The 23,882-nt window shown below is 43.7% G+C and overlaps 1 protein-coding gene across 1 annotated transcript in view; it reads left to right on the forward strand.

Annotated features, from left to right (window-relative positions):
- LOC138480534 (uncharacterized) overlaps nucleotides 1–23,882 on the forward strand; it is a 1,133,492-nt gene that overhangs the window by 532,548 nt on the left and 577,062 nt on the right. Inside the window, exon 7 of the mRNA XM_069612286.1 lies at nucleotides 16,819–16,902. Coding sequence (XP_069468387.1) covers nucleotides 16,819–16,902 — 84 coding nt within the window. The remainder of the gene's footprint in view (nucleotides 1–16,818; nucleotides 16,903–23,882) is intronic.

The raw sequence follows: 23,882 nt of genomic DNA on the forward strand, positions 1-23,882 counted from the left end.
AAATCCAACTCAGCAGATCCCTCTGCCCATCCCTGTATTTCATTGGCTGTAGCCTCGGCCTGCATTTCTTTGACAGTCGCAACTCCATCTTCTATCATACAGGGTACTTCCTCTGTCTGAACCGTCATCATCTTGGTATTCAAATCAGTGGCAGTTTGTTTCGCAATTCTGTCTGCAAACGCGTTTCCCTCTCCTATTTTGCATGTTACTTTTTTATGTGCCTCGCATTTCACTATTACTAAGCGCTTTGGAAACGTGAGTGCAGACAGCAATCGTACAATCAAAGGGCCATGTTGAATTCTGGCACTATGTGATGTCGGAAACCCTCTCTCAGCCCAGAGTCGACCAAAGTTATGAACCACTCCAAAAGCATACTAACTATCAGTATATATATTCACATTCAAATTTTCAGAAATCTCGCAGGCTCTGGTCAATGCTATTATTTACGCGGCTTGTGCTGAATTATAGGGGATTCTTTTACTTTCTACAACACTCTCTAGGGTAGTGATAGCGTATGCGGCAGTTGTCGTGCCATCTGGTAATTGAAAACATGAGCCGTCACAAAATAACTCTCTATCCGGCTCTTTCTGTGGAATATCATTTAAATCAACTCTTCCCTTGGTTTCTTCCTCAGTGACCATTAAGCAATCGTGGGGGGGTGATTCATTCTTCCCAATTTCTTTTAAGGTCAGTGGCATTAATTCTGCAGCATTCAAATCGCTACACCTCATAATTTGGATATGGGGCGCGAACAAGATAATCTCATATCTTGTCAATCTAGCAGAGGTGAGGTGTTGCGTCTGTGTCCTATTTAATAGAACGTCTATGGCATGTGGCACCATCAGAATTAAAGTGTGCACCAATACCATCCCTTCCGTTTGTTTCACTGACGCAGCAGCCGCCGCTACAGATCGCAAACATTGTGGTAGTGTGAGCGCTACAGGGTCCAGCGCAGAAGAAAAATAGCCGTACGGCCTATTTCTTCCACCTTGTTCCTGTGTCAAAACCGCCAATGCACATCCTTCACTTTCACACACAAATGGTCTAAAAATGTTCTCATAGTTTGGCGTACCCAAAACTTGAGCCGAGCATAATGCAGTTTTCAATCTATCAAATGCTCTCTGACATTCCTCATCCCACTGCAAAGGCATAACCGCATCTTTTCTAGTTAAATTCACTAATGGTTTCACAATTAACGCAAAATTACCAATCCATTGTCAGCAATATGAAGCCATGCCTATTATGGCTCTGACTCCTTTTTGTGTCTTTGGAATAGGCAGACAAGAAATACTTTCTATGCGTTCTGGCGTTAGTCTTCTCCCTCCTTTTGAAAGTAGGTAGCCCAAATAAGCCACCTCCTTTCGATTATACTGAAATTTCTTCAAACTAGCTTTATGACCATGTGCCTCTAGGTGTGACAGTAATAATACAGTGCTTTCTTTACAAATCTCCTCTGTGTCTGCAGCTAGCAATACATCGTCTATGTATTGCAAAAGTACACAACCCATGGGTAATTCCAGCATGTCTAGCTGTTCTTTTAATGCTCTACTGTAAATACTTGGACTTTCCATATAACCTTGCAGAATCCGTGTAAATGTAAATGATCGTCCTCCTTATGTGAACACGAACAAATATCTACTGTCCTTATCCACTGGAATACTAAAGAATGCGTTTTTCAAATCTATTACACTAAAATATTCTGCTGAAACAGGTATCATTGTCAATATTGTAGTGACGTCTGGCACTAGAGGAAATTGCGGATCTACTACCTTATTCAATGCGCGTAGATCAATCATGAAACGGTATGGTACCTCATTACCTCCTTTTTTATAAACCCTAAATCAGGCTGTTGCATGTACTGCCTGTGATTTCCTCTATTACCCCTAATTTCACCAAATCGGCAACAATACTCTTCAATCCTTTCTCACCTTCAACCGAAATTTTGTATTGTGGTATTTGCGGTAGGGTAACACCTTCTTTCAAAATAATCTTTACTGGCTCTATCATTAAACATCCCACATCGTTGTCATGCATTGCCCATATACAGGTTGGTACTTTACTTAGTTCCCCTGGTAACGCTTCAGACATGAATTCTGACACAGGGGCATTGTGTGGCCATATCGTTAGAAACACTCAGTCTGCCGTGCAATGTATAACAGAACCTAGTTTTTTCAACAAATTTAATCCCAACAAATTTTCTCCAGAATTTTCTGTTAGAAGGAAAGGACAATGTTCGGTAAATGGTCCTATGGTAACTGGGACTGGTTTGGACACTGGGTTTATGACTGGTGTACCTGCGAACCCTACGGAAATATTCTTTTGCCCTGACAGTGGTATATTCAGAACCAAGTGATGGTCTATTGAACACTTCTGTGCTCCTGTATCTACAAGAAAACGGTGTTACTCATTCCCGACTCTCATTTCTACATAGGGTCCTCTCTGATTCACGGGAATAGACACTGGTTCCGACCCCTGTCCTGGGCTGTCCTATTGGGGAAATAACACATCGTCCGATGTGTAATCATTACTATCACTGTAATACGTGTTTGGCTGTGTATCGAAAACATTTCCACTCTTCCCTCTATTTCCCCCACTCTGATTTCCATATTGTTGATTTTGCTGTCCCTGACTCTGGTTTGGGGCATTTTGGTTTTGGCCTTGGTTTTGATTACCTCCGTTATTATGATGCTGCTGCATACTATTCCTATTTGGTCCATTCGCTCCTGGGTGTCCTCTATGCTGTCTCTTCTGACCAGACCCATTTCTATTCTGTAGATACGGGCATTGCGCTCGCCAATGTCCTTCCTCTTTACAATATGCACACTGATTCGGTCCCACTGTTCCCCCATGCATATTCGAACTACTCCTTCCTTGTGCATTCCTTCGCCCTATATTATGTCATGTTACTTGCTGCAATAGTACCTGTGTTCTAATTAGACATTCCTTCAAGTCTGCCCCCACCTGTTTTAGCAACGATAATTCGTTCACCATCTCCTTCTGCCCCGGCGATGGTAACTGCTGCCGTTTATTATGCTACCCCTTTTCCCCCTTCCCAGGTCTCCTGACTTCCCTACTCCTGTACGCAGGTATAGTAAACACTTTGACAGGTGCAGTAAATGTTTCGACATAATCATTATCTAATTTATCTCTAAGCTCAAAAAGTCTATACACATGTTCTCTCACTTCTTCATCCCTCTCCCTACAGCGTGCTAATGCATACAAATCTAACAATCGCTGTGGTGGTAATTTCCCAATTAGCTGTTTCCATTTCTCCATGCATTCCAACACTACCTGTCTTTCGTTGCTTCTGCGGAAGTCATATATAAAAGCCAATGTTGCCGTCCCATCATTTCCGTCTATATACTTCTATGCCTGTTACTGCAATTCCACCTTCCTTTCTTTGCTGATTGCGCTGCGGGTTACCCTCGTGCACCCCCTTTGGTCAGTCCTGCCTCTTGACCCCGCGGTTTCAACTTCAACCCCGGGAGGAACGGACGGTACCGAGTCTGTGTCTAAGGCGGGAGGTGCGGATGGGACAATGGGAACAGGGAGTGTCTGTTGTGGGCCTGGTTGGCTAATAGGAAGTGTTACGTGCGCGGTCTGTGGTGTGGGAGGGCTTGAGCTACCGGAGGGGGAGCTTGGGCTACGGGCGGGGTCTGGGCAATAGCCACTGACGTGTCTCGTCTTACTTCTGATCTTGGGCCTTGTTTTGTATGGGTCAATATATTTTCTATCAATTCATCTGCTATGTGTAAGTCTTGTTGTGGGTATATCTTTTCTATATTCAACTGGTCACGCCTGCCTGCCCTTCTTAGACTCTCAGTCCACTCCTACTCTTCTTTTTCTTCCGCTACCTCACCTTTTGATTTATGCCTGCGCGCATGCTTTGCTCTGCTTTTAAATGCTCTGCTTTTAAATCGGAGCATTGCTTCCTTTCTCCAGTCTTTAATAGGCTCAAATGCTGCAGGACGCACTTTCTTTCTTATCAACACCCTTTCCAAGTTATCTATCCTCGCCATCTCAAAACTACCATTAATCGGCCACTGATGGTCTTGTTGCTTTCTGGTTTGCCTATGCCAAGTCTCACAGAATATTATCGCACCCACTCCATACTTCACATACATCTCATACGCCGGCGTTCCCCCAGGTGGTACAATTTGGCCATCTTCCAAAGATTGTCTACCACAGCGGAAAAACCCTGCTAGGGTGGACAATACCCCAGGCATGTTTCAACCTTCCCCCTGGTTAATCAACCTTACCTAGGGCGTTTGATTTTGCAAAGTCAACTCTCAACCAATATCAGGATGCTTTGAATCGGGGAATGACTCACCTGATGAATCAAGTCGTCTGTATACTGACGCACCAAAGGACGTCGTGTCTGCGTTTCTTGGCTTCCGCCTCCTTTCGGGACCCTCGCCTCCTTGTTCTCTAGCCAGGCATGTCGATCAGGGATCAGATGTGTGCAGATCTGCAAAGGAGTCTCTCATCACTTTTACAGGGCGCCCCGAACACCTCTTGATCCCGGCTCGATCGTCCCGTCCTCGCCGTTCTCTGCCTTTCTCAATTACAATGTTACGCGAAGGAACAAGTGGGGGAGGGTCCCTATTCGGGCACCATCTTGAAAGGGGCCCCTAGGGACCCTGACGTCTATGGAAACAAGGTGGGTCACCACACACGATAGAGACGCCAGACACGAGGTTGTATTCCCAAAGCTAGGGTTTTATTGCAAAGCAAAAGTCTCAGTTGGCCAACTTGGTCTCACGCCCGAGACGTGTATCTTAGCAGCCTAAGGCCCGTGAGCCAAAGGCCCCTCCTGTCTGCCCCTCCAGCCCACTATCCTCATGGGCAGGAGCCTTGCAACACCCTCCAAGAGGCAGCTCCGTGTGCCTGCGTCGCATCAGGCTGCAGGAGCAGCTGATAGCGAAGCACAGAAAGCAGCCCACCCACCCGCCCTTATTGAGTGACACATCCAGCTTCATGCTAGAAGCCCCCACCACGACAGTGCCTGCACCGCTGTGCCCGCACCTTGCCCACATTATCCAGATGTAGCAGCAGTGAGGAGATCCGACGAGCTACGCTGCCGCAAGATGGCCGCCATGGAGAACGCACCCAGAGCGTTCACCTCGGTTGCCTAGCAACCACTTCTGCATATTTACTGGTGACGAGGACCGGAGGCGGAAGCCGGCCCTTAGCAGCCTAAGGCCCGTGAGCCAAAGGCCCCTACTGTCTGCCCTGTCAGCAACTGCGCTAGGGCGCGGGACGCTGCTCTATTTTCAGCACAGTACCCAATGCCCTAACTATTGATTCTACATCTACATCTGAGACCCAAGAGTGCCCGCAGCCCTCATAGATCTAAGGAGCAAGGCATGATCGACACCCGTGACTGACCCAAGGATTCCCGCTAACCATGACGCTCGCGGCCACACGCTCCACGTGACCACAATAACAGTAAGTCACTCCCACCTATGAACTCAGTCTAACATATGACCCCCACCACGCCTAGTAGTTCTGTTAATGGCAAAGACTCAAGCCCCCTGCAAGCAGACTCATGCACCATAAGCCAACACCAGATTAAATGCCTAGTTAGCCACTATGATCAATACATAGCCCCTCTAAGCCAGTATTGTGATATTCTGCATAGCGCCTCTGAGCCAGTATTGTGATATTCTGCATAGTGCCTAAGAGCCAGTATTGTGATATTCTGCATAGTGCCTCTGAGCCAGTATTGTGATATTCTGCATAGCGCCTCTGAGCCAGTATTGTGATATTCTGCATAGCCCCTCTGAGCCAGTATTGTGATATTCTGCATAGCGCCTCTGAGCCAGTATTGTGTTATTCTGCATAGCGCCTCTGAACCAGTATTGTGATATTCTGCATAGCGCAACAAACTCACGCTCAGTATGTTCTCCTCGCTCCTCCACACCTGCCTATTGTGTGCGCTACTGACCCTCTTAATCACACTATTCATCAGCAACAGAGAGCCCCACCCACACAACCTATTCTCACAGAGTCATCCATCTACAATGGACCTCCTGCGTGCACCCTCACCTCCATTACAAATCACTGCGCTGACACCCAACACTAGCCTCATACTAGTCAGACTCAGAGCCCGCACAGCTCCCATCCAACACCAGGCCACTACTGTACACACAACACACAGAAATTACAGACTTAGCTCACGCACCACAAACGTTATTACACCCCACCATCGAAGGAACACAACCTCGTGCCACAGTAGCAAGTCCACAGACACTACACCCAGCAGTAATCCTTGCTCTCCAATTAACGCCACCGCTATACTAAACTCCCATACCTTAGGCCCACAGAACCCTGGCCATACTCCATACAAGTGCGCTCTAATCAATGTAAGATCCCTTAATGACCACGCCATAGAAGTACATGACCTATTAACCACCAATGACCTAGACATACTAGCCATTACCGAGACATGGCTTCACGAACCGTCAGGCCCAGCCATCGCACTAGCCCTACCTCCAGGGTATGCCATCATCAGACAAGATAGAGTGGCCAAAACAGGAGGGGGGTTGCCCTTATCCACAAAGAAACCCTACCCATCAGAACCCTACCACACCAAGAGGAAGGAAATGTTGACATTTTATCTATCAAACTAGCAACCTCGCCTAACTGCACTATTAATATCCATACAATATACCGTCCACCTGGCCCCTCCACCAACTTCCAAGGTCAAGTTAATCACCTCCTAGGAAACAATATTAAAAAATCGACTAAGTCACTCCTTATAGGAGATCTTAACTTAGGACTCAACGACCCCAAGGACAAAGCTGCCTTATCCCTAGCCAAAGACCTCCATAACCTTGGCTTCTCTCAGAAAATCACAGCACCCACACACGCTAAAGGACGCTCCCTAGACTGGATCTCTGACCACAATTGCAATATAGCAGTCACCGCCAACACCAGCCTCCCGTGGACAGACCACAACCTCATCCTATTCGATATCCCCATCACTATGAGCACTAGATTGCCCACTAGAGCTGCGGCTACTCTAGCTAGAAGTGCCAAAAATCTCACAGCAGCCAACATCAGCACACTCCTAAATGTGCCTTGTCTAAAGCCCCCGTTCTCACCAAACCCTAATACACTTGCTGAAATATTGAAAAGAATCCATCACAAGGGCCGTCAACACTGCTGCCCCCTTAGAAAACAAAAAAGAGAAAAAATCCTCCCACTCCAACTCATGGTTCACAGAGGATCTCCAATCTCTACGTACAGACAAACGCCAAGTGCTCAAAAATTGGCAACGTAAACCCTGTGATAACACAAAAGATATATTCAAAACCATAGCTAAAAAATACAAAGATGCAATCTTCCTGGCTAAATCCAAAGCCTACAACCAACGCATCACCGTGGCTAACTCCCAATCTAAAGAACTCTTCAGTATCTTTAAAGAGCTAACCGTACCTCCTACATGCCCTGATGAGATCACCAAGGATGAGGCATGGGCACAGGCATACAAACAGCCATGCTAGAAAATATAAACCTCCTCCAAAAAAAGATATCCCACCACTACAACTCCCTACCCAAGCAAAGCACACACACACAGTTTAAACATAGTGTTAAAGCCAGCAACCTACCCAAATTCACATTCACTGAAATTTCCGAAACTGAGGTCATCAACATCCTCAAACATCTCAAACCCTCACAATGTAAGGGTGATGTATGCCCCCCTAAAATCATCAAAGATTGTGGTGAGCAGCTCGCACCTCTCCTCACTGAATTCATCAACGCATCATTCAGGTTGGGCATAGTCCCAGACAGCCTCAAAGAGGCTTGGGTGCGCCCCCTCCTAAAAAACCCACACTAGACCCCGCAAACCCCAACAACTACCGACCCATAACTACAGTTCCATTCCTCCTAAAATTACTTGACAAGGCCGCCCACATACAGATCCAACTCTACCTTGAATCAAACGCAATCTTAGGTAAAAGACAATCTGGGTTCCGTAAGGGACACGGAACTGAAACCGCCCTTCTAGACCTAAAAAACAAAATCACTAACATCCTTGACAAAGGCAAGCCCACACTCCTCCTCCTCCTCGACCTATCAGCAGCATTTGATCCGGTAGATCACAACACACTTACCAGCCACTTAACGCATGCAGCACACTTCTCCAAGGCCGATATATAATGGGTAACCTCCTTCTTACAAGGCAGAGCTATGAAAGTGTTCTCCAACACAGCTCATGCAGCACCATCCATCATTCACTGTGGGGTTCCACAAGGTTCTTGCATGGCCCCTACACTATATAACCTTTTTACCAAGCCTTTATTCAACAAGCTGGACGCTATGGGGATCACCTACACGAACTACGCTGATGACACGCAGATACTCCTTCCCTTGACAGGAAACTATCATCAAGACTCCACCTCCCTTCAACTAATCTACTCCACCATACAAGCTTAGATGGCTACTAACGGCCTTTGCTTGAATGGGGATAAAACGAAAATCCTCATCCTAGGTCAGAAACACACCCTATCCAACCTCAACCCACTATACTCTAACTTCAACATAGACAACTGCATAATCCCAGTCCTATCCTCAGTCAAAACACTAGGAGTTCACATAGACCCCACCCTATCCATGGATAAACAAGTTAGCGCAATAGTCTCGGCTTTGGCGTTAAGCACTAAACTCATCAACGCAATAAAACCTTTCCTAAAAAAAGATAACTGCCTGTCCATCGCTAGAGCCACCATAGGAGCTAAACTGGATTAATGCAACACGCTCCTAGCCGGCACCTCCAAGAATCACCTATGAAGGCTCCAAACCACTCAAAACAACGCTCTCAGAGCAGCACTCAGCATACCAAAAAGAGAGCACATCACCCTAGCTAGGAAGACGGTCCACTGGCTCCCAGTTAAGGATAGGATCACTTTCAAAATCCTCACCACCACGCATAAATGCATCAACCACACAGCACCATCCTACCTATCTGACACCCTGTATAGATCTCAATCCACAAGACCAATCAGATCTACATACACCAACCGGCTCACCATACCACGCATCAATAGATCCAAGGCTGGAGGTATAGGTTTCCCCTACCTTGCACCAAAGCTTTGGAACGCACTGCCCACCAACCTCAGAGCGGAAACATCTCTCCTCTCCTTCCGTAAACAACTCAAAACTGCCCTCTTCAACTAACATGCGCACCTGACCTCTCTCGTGCTCAATATGTATATGTCAGTAAAGCATAATCATTGTCCAATGTAACCACGGGCACCAATTGTATGTAACTAAGTTTAAGAAACACTGTAACTAGCGCCACGATGCCTTCGGTCTGCTGTGCTCTCAACAAATGCGAATAAATAAATAAATAAATAAATAAATATCTCTAGACCTCGGGGGATGCAAGAGAGCGAATTACATACATTAATTACATATATACAAAATGCATATCAAACAATCAGCTATGACATGTTTAACACCCCCCTTTATTGGGTTTCTTTGAACTTGGTGTGATGATGGACATCTCTGACCACTATGACACCTTCAAACATCTATTCTAGTAACAATTTGCAATTTGTGAATGCGAAGGCATCTTTCGGTTATTGAATAAAACACGGCGCTTCTGTTCTTGGAAGCGAACTACATACGGGGGGGAGTTGCATTCCGGACCTTGCTATCTTATCAGGTGTTATTCGCGTCCTGGGAGCCGACATGCTCTAGCGGGCTCAGCAAAGGGGGGCCGTTAGAAAAGCATAATTCAAGCCTTTAGCGGTATTATTCTGACATATTCTACCATATAACGAGACTGGCTGGCAGCTGTGAAATGATTAAATGCCCTGCAGCTCTGCTTCAAGGCTACACTCGGGAGGGAGCCGGGCATTCTTTCTTGGCGCTGCCTACATTTGTGTTTCAGCAAACTCTTGTTATCCTCACGGCCCTGCGGCCTTGTCCTTTTCACATACAGACAACAATGTTCCACAGTCGAGCAGTGTAAGCAGAAAATATACTGCGAAGCAATAGGAACAGAAAGCAATGAGCAATGGTTAGAAAACAAAATGGCGATTCTTGTGACATCAAAATGGCTGTTCATTGGCAAACTCGAAAACCTATATTTTGTCATATCGTGCATGAGACGGTTGGCCCACGGCCACCAAAATGAGTTTGCGGTCTCAAAGTAGAGGTATCTGTATTTCTAGACTGACATAGGGGGCTAGGGATGAAGTTTGCAACACAAGGCTCAAACATTTTCCCATACCCTTTGTCCACCGTATCCGCACATGTGGATATCTCTTGGAGTAACCCCATATATCCAGAAGCAATCGGTCCTGACGAAGATGACAGTATCTACAAGTTGTCATCGAAACCGGTCGACCACATAGATCAAGAGCTTGTCTCACGATTTTTACGATGTCCGCAGAATAGTTCTGGGACACACCAACAATCAGATGACTCACTGGTTGTGAGAAATTCTTCTAAGGTTATTCCTACATAGATGGACTTTTTTGATAACCACAAGCATCATTTGATTGTGTCTGAAGCCTTCGGGCTAGAGGGTGAATACAAATCAGAAAACCCCTGTCAGTTGTGTTCTCACAGATATAGAAGAGACATGATTTAATCACAAGTCCAGTCTCACTTTTACTTTGGTAGACTATTGGGTTTTTAGTACAAAGCACGATTGAATGAATGTGTAAAATGGTGATGAGGGACAGATCCTCTCCCACTATCCCTATTAGATAGGCAGCGATCCACCGGCGACCATGGGAAAGCACCCCCCAACAGGGACAGGGTGGTCTTCTTGTAGGGAAAGTTTGAATGTCGCCTGTTTTTGCCTGAATGTCAGAGAATGCTATGTTGATGTGAAATCGGTGTTCCCATAATCGTTGTTTTGTGTTATAACTAGTCGTTGTTAAAGACAGGAGAGAAAATGAACCTCTTTTGATCTTTGAATCACTTTCCCTAGTGTTTTACTAATGTGTTATTAGTGGTCATCGCCATGTCACTTCATTAATTTGTTACCGAACACCCATTCCCTCTGACCAGTAGATGTAGGAACTGCAGATGTTAAACCTTTTTTTTCTAGCTCTTTATACCCACAATCATTTCACAATAATAATTTCCAATTATACACATTTCCTTGCGAAGCAGCCACAATCTGAGGAGAATAACGGCACTAGTGTCCATGATTGGAAACTCTCTTGCCACATCGTGGGCAAATACTCATGACTTTCTTGCCCTCTCTTATTTACCCTCCTCACCACAATGTCTGACTGCTTTCAACAATACTCTGCTTTATAAAGATAATTTGATAACTACAAATATCATGGTGTCACTCAAATTTATAAATCCTTACAGAACTATATTGGCCAAAAAGTGTACAATTGTGGCATTATACCACCCCATCTTGACTGGGGGACTAAAAATACCATAATGCAAAAAAATGGTCTCTGAGTGCAATACTTACAAAATAATGCAGATGCCATTTGTTTTCTTTGTGTGATATGAGATATTTAAAATGAAGAAAACCCACAGCATCCGGGAATATGGACTGTTTCCCATCCATGCAGTAACCGGAAACCAAACCTGCTTAGCTTCAAAGCAAGGACGGGGATCATGTTGCTCTAAGTGGTCTTGTAACATCTACATATTTATTAGGCAACATGGCCAGAGGGTGCCGGCCCCTAACTTGCTTTGGCTCTAAGCAGGCTCAGTCCAGGTTACTGCATGGATGGGAGTTCTGGATGTTCATGTGATTTTGCACCCACATGTCACTGAAGCTGCAAATAAAATGATTTTCTATAGCCGTGGGTACAGAACTACAGATACCCTCGGCTGCTCTGTAGTCATTTTAAGTATGGACTACAGATAGCTACAGCTATCTGTAATATTATAGATGTGAATATTGGAAAAACAGATAGACGAAGAAATGCTTTCTTGCCCGTCAGGCCCTTACCAGGCGCCCCCATCATCTTTGCCAGCACCCCCCACTCCCCAGATGGCCTCCTTGTCTCCCCTCTCCCATTGCCCCCACAACAGATGCTGTTTCTGTGATGTAGTTTTCTTTGAGATGTCGGTTATTCATGGATATAGCCGAGATTACAGAAAAGCTTTGTGTTGCAAACACAGTCCTTAGACACCCTGCAACTTCTAAATAACTTTTCCTGCATTTCAATTTCCAATACACTCAGCTATAGCCGCGGCTATATCTTGCAACAAGGGAAAAACAAGATGGCGCTGTTTCATTTCTAAAAACTACCAGTTTTGGCAATTTACCCGAGATATAGCTCTCTATTTTGGAGAAGGGGAAACCCCTGCCCCATCAAATATTAAAACAACTACTACACAGAATACCCCCCAACAAAAATGCCTCCAGTAAATGCTTCATACCCAAGTTGTTTTTAATGCCTGGTCCAAATCCATTCAGCAGTTTGGACTGTGCTGTCTGGCAATAATTAATCTTTTTTGTCTTTGGGAAAATGAATGGGAAGTATTTGACAACTTTAGTCTGTTTTGTTTTCTTAATGACTTTTGTATTTTTTAACTCGCAAAAAGTACCCATTTTCCAAAAAGGGGACTGTGGACAGACATTACAACAGTCTCATCAATTGTTGAAAATCTATGAACCTGTAAGTCGCTGTCCCGATTTGCTTATCACTTGATGTGCTTTAAATGCCGTGAGAATGGGCATGTGGGGCTGACTGACATACCCCGGAGAAGACATTGATGGGAGGCAAGAGTTGGTGTGCTGCTGCATTCTGGGACCTACTGTATTCTCTCCCTACCTGTTGCCTCACCCTGGCGTGATGCAGTTCATTTAAGTTAATTGTGGTGCAAATGTCCCAGAAACCGGGCATTCTAGGGTTCAGGGTGGTGCTTTTAGGACCACATTGATGTTTTACCGATTTCAGGCAACTGTCCCATGTGTGAAGGTGCAGAATACCAAGGAAAGGGGCGGGGTGTCCAAATGTTATTTAGCCAGTTTTGTGGAGGGTCCAAACAGGCAATTATTCAAAATGTGGTGTAAATTGGTGAAATGGTGTGGAATTGTATAAGGAACAACGTTCTGCCAAGCCACAAAGCCACAAACAAATTCAGAGTTTTGCTGGATTCCGGGGGAAAGGGTGGGGTGTCCAAATGTCATGTAGACAGTAATGTCTGGAGGGTCCTAACTGGTAACATTTAGTGCCGATTGGTGAAACAGGGTGGAATTGTATGAGAAACAACACTTAACCAAGCCACACACCCACAATCAAATGTTTACTTGTGCTGAAATACTGGGAAAGGGGTGGGGTGTCCACATGTCATGCAGCCAGTAATGTCGGGAGGGTCCTAACAGGTGACTATGCAACAGATTGGTGAAAAAGTGGAATTGTATAAGGAACAATGCTTTGCTAAGCCACAAACCCACAAACAAATGTAGAGTTTTCCTGGAATCTGGGAAAAGGGATGGGGTGTCCAAATGTTATGTAGCCAGAGGGTCCTAACAGGTAACTATGCAAAATTGGGGGTAGATTGGTGACACAGTATGCAATTATATAAGAAACAACACTTTGCCAAGCCACAATCCCAGCCACATACTCACAAAATGTTCACTTTTATAAATATAGATAGATAGTAAGATAGATGAATCTTAGCCAAACTCCTGCAGTCTGGGGGGGGTGGGACTACTTTTTGGCCAAATCAGTCTCACAAAATCAAAGGTTATTTCGAAAATAATGTTCCTATGGGAGTCTTACTCACCTTAACCATAGGGCAGCGACCGCCGCATTAGTGGCCCTGTAGTTATGGTTAAGGTGCTCAACCCATTGGAAGAGCAGTTTTTGTGTGGCTTATAACTTTGGAGCCGTTCTATGAATTTCCTCTAAACTTTGCAAAAAAAGTATATGACCACCTCCACATACTTTTGCAAAGTTTTGTTTGGTTTATATCAAGGGGGAAAGTTATGTGAGGGGTCCCAAAACCTTTCAAATCTGGATAGACATACATTGAAAAATATTTTGCTTGTGGCTACAGTGCAAACCACTGAACAGATTTGCACCAGACTTGCATGAGGAGCAGCAGCCTTGTCCCAAAAGCATGCTTTTGCAAATTTGGTGTACATCTGTACATCTGTCCAATAGATTTTTTTTTTTAATGGACAAAAAGTAGGTACAAATAAATGTGTGATATCTGCGTCCAGTCTGCAGACTCACTTCCTGGTTTGGTATCTGCAAACACCTCTGAACCAATCAGGGAGCCAAATGATATTCACTGACATTGCATGTGCCCGCTGATTGATCAATTAAAAATTTGAGGAGGTGCGTCAAAACTTTTGAAACAGACGCAATGCTAGGTTCGGAAACTGCGCCCGTAGTCCAAGGACATTGCAGTAAAAACATTAAAAAAACACTTTACACTTGTCAAACAAATGAAACAATCCCTAGGGAGTTGAGGGATGATGAGGATGGGATGGGATATGGCCAGAAAAAGCCAAAAAATCTGGTGTTTTTTCTTCTCCGATGTCCGCAAACATCTCAAATGTTTGCAGACATTGTTGTGATGTTGGCAAACTTGACAAAAGTTTGAGGACTTCCATGCAAATTTCTGAATTACAGGGTCGGGTAAAAGTAGTTTTTGTGTGGTCATTCGTAGTGTCACCAGTGACGTCATCAGTGATGTCATCATTGTGGCCATAGGCTGCACAACAGGGGCGTGAAGCTAAGGTGGTGTTAGCTGAATTTCAGGGTTTTGGTATATTAAGGTCTCTCCTTAACGTTCCTGCAACTAATGTTTTTCCCTTGAATTTCAAATGTTTTGTTACAATGTATTGCTCTCCTTAATGGCCCTGCAACTAATGTTTTCTCTTTGAATTTCAAGGGTTTTGTTATTCCATCGATTTTTTCTGCACGTGGCCAGTGGCCGTGGTCTATATATTTATAGTGGGCACAGATTTTGGCCTTGCCCACTGTCGATTTTAAATCACTAACAGATCATTAACCATGGCCTTTGGCCATTGACGGTGGGCAGTGCCTTTGCCATTTTGGAACAAGCCACTAGAAACTTCCAACACATTGCTCAAAGACATTCATGGAACACAAACTAGTTCTGATCTGTTTTGACAGTGGTATTGGTATGTATGAAAGATTGCAGGCTTTGAGAACACACAATATTTTTAGGAAATGCACAGTAAGATTAAATGATTTGCCAAGGATCACACGCTTTCGTTAACACACACTTTGGTTAATCAGAGTGCTACAAGCCCCTTATTTTATGGCCAGTCTCTTGATCAATGTTGTGATACATCGCACAGCCCCAACTTACTGCATTTAAGCAGCACGGAAAAGGGAAAGAAATTACCGGTTTCAAGTATAACATATGCTGAGGTACATTTGCCCCCATTGTGAAAATCAAAAGCTGGCACCCATGGATATATGCACAGTAAGTGAACATATATCTTAAATTGAAATATATAAATTTAGTTCACTTGACCGTCCCCTTATAAGAAAGTGTGCAAGACAAACTAGCACTGGACTTTTAAAAAAAGTAACGAACACCAGAAAAATGACCTGAGAGAGGATATGTTCCAATAAATATGCTGGCAAAGTATAAAAGGTGCTCACCTTTTAAAGCTGGCAATCTGTTGTGAACTATTACCTGAAAATAAAAATCCCAATGCAAAACAAGTGCTTGTGGTCTTGTGGGTAATTGTCTGCACTGGGAACAAGACAACCTGAGTAAAATCACAGTTGCCAAATACTTTAGCAAGCTTGCTAACGCCAAAAGAACACAAATGGTTGCATTGCCCTCGGAAAAAATGTTATGCTGTCCACCCACACGTGTCCTTTATTTGTGCCCTGAAAAGCAGCCAACATCAGGGGATAATAACTTCAGTAGTGTCCAGGATTGCAAAATCTCTTGCCCCATCATGGGCAACTATTCACAACTAACTTGCCCTCAAATCATTTCCCCTCCAAAACCCTGTCTGGCTTTCAACAATACTCTGCTTTATAACCATAACATTGAAAAGTATGCATGACATAGTTTTACTCAAATATATAAATCATTATAGAACTATGTTAAGCAAACATTTTAAATGATGGCTTTATTCCCCCATCTTGACTTGGAGACTACAAATACCAGAATGCAATTCATCAAAAAGCAAAAAAATGATCTCTGAGTGCAATACTTTCAGGGACTGAGAGTAGCACGGTTTAAACAAAAATAATGTGGATGCTATATGTTTTCTTAGTGTTTTATGAGATATTTAAAACGAAGAAAACAGATGGCATCCGGTACTGTGGACTGTCTCCCATCCATGCACTTAATATGCATGTTTAATTATACCATAATGATAATTCAACATTACAATTTAAGGAAATCACTATATTTTCCAGCACATACGTACGATAAAAAACTGAACTCAGATTTATGTTGTCAGTGAATCTGTGTTCTAATGATTTTTTACTTGTTCCTTTTAAAATGCGTTCTTTTTTTAGTGGGGTTCTCTGATTAACTCCCATTTCCCATCCCGTTAACGTGCACTACTCTACACTATTCTGTGCCCACATTCTTTTTTTTTTTTTTTTTTTTTTGTCGGGTGGTGTTGATTTGCATTGATATAGGACATATTTTGTGTTTTCCTGTGACTTTTTATTATATAGGCTATATGAGATATTTTGAAAGCATACTCCTTTGCAAACATATCTCATTGTGCAGATGATATGGTAAAACATTCACCAAATAAGAATATAGTTTTACGTGACAAGCACATGGACTCTATATTGTATTTAATGTTGTTCATAAAGTGATTGATTAATTCATAATTATCAAATTAAACATTTGTTTTCTCAGGAATAAAGCTTAAATCAAAAAGTATGGGAGGCAATGATGTGACAGTTGACACATTTGATCAGCAGAAGAAGGGTCTCAAATTTAGTAAGTATTTTTGCATGTCTGACACTTTAAAAATTGTAATTGTTCAAAGTGCCATTTATACACATGTCTGAGACACACACTAACTTGCAGCTTCCTGTCAATAGTTGTGCAGTTGCAATGCATATTTTCCCTAGAAACCTACTCAACTGGTTTTGTGAAATTAGTTCTTTATGACTTTGGTCTCCGTTATTTATAATTATGATTATCATTTCCTTGGACATACATGTGCTGAAAACTCTTCCAGGGAATGGGCCCAAGTAGTAGAACACAAAGGAAACAGAGAAAAGCACAAAAGATAATGAAACAAATGAAGGTGCTTGCAGAGCAGGCAATGACGCAGGGCTTCACTCCAAATATGACCATGATAAGAAGAAACTATCATGACAGAAGAGTGGTTGGGAGAGAAAATTAAACAGTTCATGGAAGTGTATAGATGACTTAGATTTATACCAGAAGACGAACCTCCATGCCTCAGTGATTGTGAATTCGATGTTATGTACCTACCAGGTGAAGTGGGAAAAACACCCAACATGTGTCTTTGGATTTTCATGGGACACAGACCCAAGGTTTTGCCATCAAAAGTAATATGTGGGTCACTTTTTGGGGTACCACCCTGGCCCCCTGCCCCTCACAAAGTGACTCGTGGGCTTCATATGATAACTCATAGCATCCATCAGCCCCTCCAGGATGTCAATAATGTTTTACACTATTTGCCTGTTTTATTATTTTTTCTTATTTGGTTGGAGAAAAAAAAATCGACCTTTAATATAATTAACTTTTAATATTAAAAAACATGCAATGCATTAGTAAAGGGAATACAATCGACAGTACAATAATTAATTTACAGTCGTCAATCGTGCAATACTAAAACATATCAAAATTAACAAACATGCTACAAATCCTCTAAATTGAGCGCTCTAATGAAAGAAGTGATACCAATTACAGTGGACGTTGTTCGGCCTGCCAAGCATATATTCCAGAATGCATTTAAGCCAACCTTTGATACCAGTTGATGAAGTTTATCCAAGTGGAGGTTACGTAGAGCATCCCCCACCCCCCGTGCAAGTCATTACTATATGTTTAATTGTTTCTTCGGTACCAGGTGTCTTGCAAAACCTGCACCCTCTGCAGTTTGCTGGGATCTTCTTATATCTTACCATAATTGCTTTTGTTTTAAGCAAGTTCCAACAAAAATGTATAAAGATGGCATGAGTCAGTTTGTCGGGGTAAAGGTAAGAACAGGGCCAACACAACCCTCCATTTGTGATCTTCTATCAAGCAAGCTAGTGATGTACAAGAGTGAAATTGGTCCACAGTCTCAGTCCCATTGTGGTGGTATACCAAGGATTTAACTATGCTTGGATACTCTAGCAAGTCCTCTTTAGAGCAATCAATCTTTTCCAGTACCAAAGTGCAAAGTGCTTTAAGGGCTCTCATTCTGAGGCAACATTGAGTAGGATAAGGTACTCTAAAATCAACATATAATGAGTTATCAACCAGGATTAAGATTTTTCTTCAGAGAGATAACATTCTCCACTCAGCACGTGATTTAAGAGAAAGTAAGCCCAAGTCATAACGAACCACGACTCCAGGAAAGCTCAATGGTATTCTTAATAGCCCCTTCCAGATTTACGACTCAACCGCATACAGGTGTTCCAAAATAGGGAACGGGTGCATCTCAATACCATAAAGCAGCCTTGGAATACCTTAGAATCATAATATATTATCACTGGTTTAAGGGAAAACCTTCCAACCTTTGGGTCAATCAATTCTATCTGGGATACCAATCTGTTCGTGGCTTCATTTAGCCAGACTACACTATTCATCAGAGAAGCTCTTGAAAAGACAGAAAAACCCAAATAAAGCATGGAGACTATAAACAGGAATTATCGATTTGCCAATGGCCCACATGAGAGCACATTTGCTTTTTGAGAATCTAATTATTTTAGATTTAGAGGCTGTCACTATCAATGAGTGGCCTCCCATATATTTCACAAATTCCATAATATGGCGCTGCAGGGCGATCTTACTTACATCAAACAAAAATAAGTCATCTGCATATGAGAGCGACTGGAAGCAGAGGAGAGACAATTTAGGGGTAATGAAAGAGGCGTCTGAAAGGCCTCTATAATGTCTGCCAAATATAGATTGAGTATACAGGGGTGCAGCAACACAAGCATGTCATACCCCTGTAAAAGTTGAGATCTTCCTTGACAGGCACCATGAATTATTTAAACAGACTTGGATTTCTGTTCTTGAGTGGAGGGGTGTCAGCCGACTTAACAGAAATGCAGGAATTCAACAACTATCTGGCTTCTTCCAGAATAGCGCTTGATCCAATGTATCAAAGCAAGCTGTTAGGTCAAGTGAGGCTCCACAAACAGCTTTGTATTTGCCGCTGTGAGAAACCTGATGGTCTCTCCCTAACTAGTCAAAGTGAGGCACAACAAACAGCTTCATACTTGCCACCGTGAGAAACCTGATGGTGTCTCCCTAAATAGTCCACCAGGATCTGTCATCAAGGTGGCCGGGGCACGGCCATCGCCATTGGATCCAGTTCCTGGGGGTGGACCAGGGAGGGAGGATCAAATGGATGGGGGTGTCCTCAGGGAGTGGAAGTGGGGCACCAATGGGTGAGACGCTGTATCCCCCTTTTTATGACACCTTTTACCTGGCCTACCACGTAGGATAAGCAAACACTTTATCTCCCCTTTTTCCAATGCAAACACTTTCTCATATTACAAAGGACGACAGACTGACACTCAAGCCAATTACCTGGCATGTCCCAACACCAAGTTCAGGAAAAGTCTGGCAATTGACCAGAACTGCACACAACTGATGGCCCTTTCTCTTCACCACAGGGCTAAAAGGTAGAGCACAAGCGCACTACACAAGCAAGGCAGACCGCGCAACGAGAGAACTAACTCAGCATGGCAGTTCAAGAGGAGGAGAAAGACGATGCAAACCGAGAGGGTGAAAAGGAGAGAAGCAACCTTGCCCTTTCCAACCAAATCCTGTGAAACCTATGCAGAAGAAAACATAAGTCCACAAACAATAGCCAGCGAGTGTTGCAGCAGCCATCACCGATACACAAGACCCTCCTCCGCTGATAACCAAGTTGGGGAGAGACGCTTTTCTCTGTGGTACCAACCTTGACTCCAAAGAGAAGGAAAGCCAAGCGGTTCATCACAGCCAGTAAGTCGAGGGGAGAGTTGATAAGAAACCAAACCAACCATGTTGAATGACAAGTAGCAAACGGCTAAATTGAACTGTGAAAGAATAAAGAGCTATTAATGCTAAAAGGGGGAAAATCAGCAACAGAGGAGTCAGGTACCAGTTGGTTGCTCGCTCAGGAAAACTCTGGCAGATTTACCAATTGTTGAAACTACAAGTAACAGAAAGCCTTGGGGAAGGCAATAATGGGGGTCAAACTGGTTATACAGGGATCTTATCAAATCTTATGTACAGTCGAAAGCCTTTGACCGACAGATGATTGTGAATCTAAGGGAAGTGAATCCTGCATCATAAAATTGAATGAGAAAAGGCACGATTCACAAGATTGGCAAGAGTGAACCCGAAAGAGGGATGCCGATAAAGAGGAGGTGAAGTCTAAAGTCCTGAAATATAGTGTGTTGACAAGAGTGAACCCAGCCGAGGGATGTCCACAGTGAACAGTTTAAAAAGACATTAAGATTCGGGAATGTCACCAACAAAATTGCATTGAAAGCCATAGTGAACCCGATCGAGGGAGACAAACAGTTCAGTAGGGTCTGAGCCCGAAGAGGGGGATCCTAGGGTGAGAAGCCAACAACCACCAAACCATGAATGCAACACACAAAAGTGCAAGAGGGAAATCCTTTGAATGCATGCCATGCCAGAGTGAACCCGACAAAGATAAGCTGATATTCGAGGGAGAGCTTGAGCCCGGAAGAGGGGGACCTAGGGGTGAAGATCTATCACACAAATTAAATCAGAGAAGAACTCTAGAAGAACTCTAGAACTTTTATTGAAAGGCCCTCAAAAGCAAGAAAACATAGTTATTGGAATTCCTGGTATTATTAAGGAACTTTCTAGAGATCTGCGCTGAGAAGAGGGGGGTCCAAGGGTCAAAGCCATCACCCAACCTGCAAGCAGAAAGGAACTTTTGCTTATTATTTTGAGGTCCACAGCAGCAAGAGACATTTTTTAGAAAAGAGACTTAGCCACTGAAGGCCCTGATTGCTGGGAGCAGAACTGTTGGCTTGTGCTGGGAAAGGTCAAGCGTGTGCTGTGCTCCAGAATCTTACATTGTGCCGTGCTGATAATGTAGGGAAGGGATATCCCGACCACTGTATCCTGACTTATTCTTTGTGAACACTGCCTTCTTTCTTATAAACATTATCCTACACTTGTTTTATATTTAGCGGAAGGATTGGCAATATGTGTTTCTTAGTATAGGCCCTCTTATTTTACAAGACGCCACAAGTACTGACTTATTTTTGTTTGATGGTCGAAGCTTCCTCCCATCTTAGATTTCGGTTTAGATTAGGCGTTTTTCCAACCTAGCTTTACAGTTTACTAAACACTGTTGAACTGTGATCACTTGTGTCTGTCTTTACTGTTGCCAGCATGAGATCCTTACAACACTCCATGCCAAATGTTGAACAGTGTTGATGACCAAACCATTAATTATTTGCCAGAAGGCTTTGGAATTCTTGTCCTTCAGACACAATAGTACTGCCTCACCGTCCCTTTGCTCTCTTGCTGCTTTAGACTATTTAACCCAATTCCGATGGGCCTGCTTTATTTTCCTAATGCAAGCTAATATTTCGGCAGGGAGACCCTTAGCCCTTTTTTTTTTGTTGGGCGAAGTCCTTACGCCTCTCCCTTTTGTGAGCGACCACCTCTTTATTGTAAACATGCTTGTGCTGAACGTTAACTGCACACCGACCTCCGTTCAACACTGCACTGCCCTCCATTAATAGGCGTCGTGTAAAAACACCAAATTTATTTGGAATAAAAGTGTTACATTTCCATAACAGCTGAGTGGATTTCAGGAGTCCAAAAGTTACCCACATTCCAGTGAATCTGAAGGTCCGAAGTGCTCACCAACAGATCAGAGGCGCACTCTGAATACAACTAATCCCACCCTGCCTTTGATTTTCATTTAGGAGAACTTCAAAGGCTGCCTCTACTACAGTGCTGTAACTAAACTGCGCAGAATTTATGGAAAAGTTAAAACAATGGGCAGCAAGCCATTCGTTCACTAAAATATAATCAAGTGTTGAGCTTGCTGCATCGTTTGTCCAGGTTAGACAGACTGGGGCGTTACTAGACTGGGGCGTTACTAGAAAAGTCTTCATTAAGTGACCAGAGGCCCATGCCTTCTGCAGTCGAAAGCCACTTGGAGCCATTCCTCCTTTTAGAGGTAAAAGGGGGTCCAGTGCCAATGCAATCCAAATTTAGATCCCCTACCAACACAATATGTCCCCCCATAGCGACTTCACACCATTTTAAAGTAGATGAGACAGACTCAGAAAAGTCTGCAAGCACCCTATCCCTTCGTGCCAGTAAACATTCACCACCAACAACTCCCATTGGTTGGTCAATATTACAAGTGTTGCTAAGGCTCCGTTGGCAATATTAATGGGTTCCTTTACTGTTATTGCTCCCGAGGAGCTGATTAAAGTTAAAAGGCCCCCTGATGTGCGCCCCTCAAACCCTGATTTGCTGGCTGACTGGTAACCACAAAGCCATCCAATATCAGGAGCTGAGTCAACCACGTCTCCTCAAGGGTGATTATGTGGGCTGTCTTAAGCTTATCCCCCAGGGCTGGTTCCGTAAACAGATGTCTATGTCCGTAGTATTCCTGGAAATCAGCATAAAGGAATTGTCCCCCAGTTCCCCATCAGCTTTGCGAACTATTCCCATGGCACCGGCAGACCCTCCTCCCTGTCTTCCCTACAGAACGGAGAAACATCAAACCCCACTTTCTATTAAAACATATTAAAAGGGAATTTAGAATGTTTGACTACCGTGGTTCTATCTATTAAACCATGATCAACAAAGTCGACCCTTTTCAGGTCACTTGAGGTGATACCGCTTAGGTTTGGTATCTCGGCAAACAATTGAAGTATCGTAGATCACCTCATAATCACATTCTTATTCTCAGCTAGAATGCTTTCAAGTAAAATTGTCGAGTTTAAGTCACCTTCCTCCTTAAGTAGGGACATAGACAATTTTTGGGCACTAGTGATTCTCTGCAAACTGTGGATTTGTGTAGGAGGGACCCTTTGGAAAACATGTTTGGGAGCTCCCTTGCAACAAATCCCTCTCTCCCCACACAAAATGAGTTCTCAGGGAACCTCTGATTGGGGGTTTCCATTCACTAACGCCTGGGCCATTCCTTCCCATCCTAGCCAGCCCAACGAGCAGACCCTTACATGGCGAACACTGGACCAGGCCCCTAGTTAGCGAGCATGCCCAGGAGCACACCCCCTTCACAATTGGTGTGAGAGTGGGAGTGGGAGGAACCTGAGACTTATTCAAGGCCCCCTGTACCCCATCTGGTACTACAACCCATTTTCCACTCCCAGTTCCAGTCCTGCCTTCCCCATCAATCGACCGCAGACTCTCCGGACTGCATCAGGAATGTATGCACCCAACCTTTTGTTGCCCCGGATCCCTTATTTCAAGTGAAAGATGGATGATCAAGGCTTGCCCCCCTGTGAGCTTCTCACATCTCTAGCCTTACACTCTTCATCACTACCTGTCTTGGGGAGTGTTCTGGAGGCACTAGTTCCTTTGTTGGATGTTTTTCTTTTCCTGACTTTGCCAGGTAGGACATCCCCCACAAGAGATTGCTTAAAGAAAGTGTTCAAAAACGGATTGGTCTGTGTGAAATGATTTTCCCCATATTTCCCTTTTTCCCCCCTCCCCACTGACTCCAATGCTAGACTTATCTTTTCTTTCTTTACCTTACGAGCTGGAATAGTAGTAAC

The sequence above is a fragment of the Ambystoma mexicanum genome, chromosome 5p, assembly GCF_040938575.1.
Source record: "Ambystoma mexicanum isolate Mex_15411 chromosome 5p, UKY_AmexF1_1, whole genome shotgun sequence".
Taxonomy (NCBI): Eukaryota; Metazoa; Chordata; class Amphibia; order Caudata; family Ambystomatidae; genus Ambystoma; species Ambystoma mexicanum.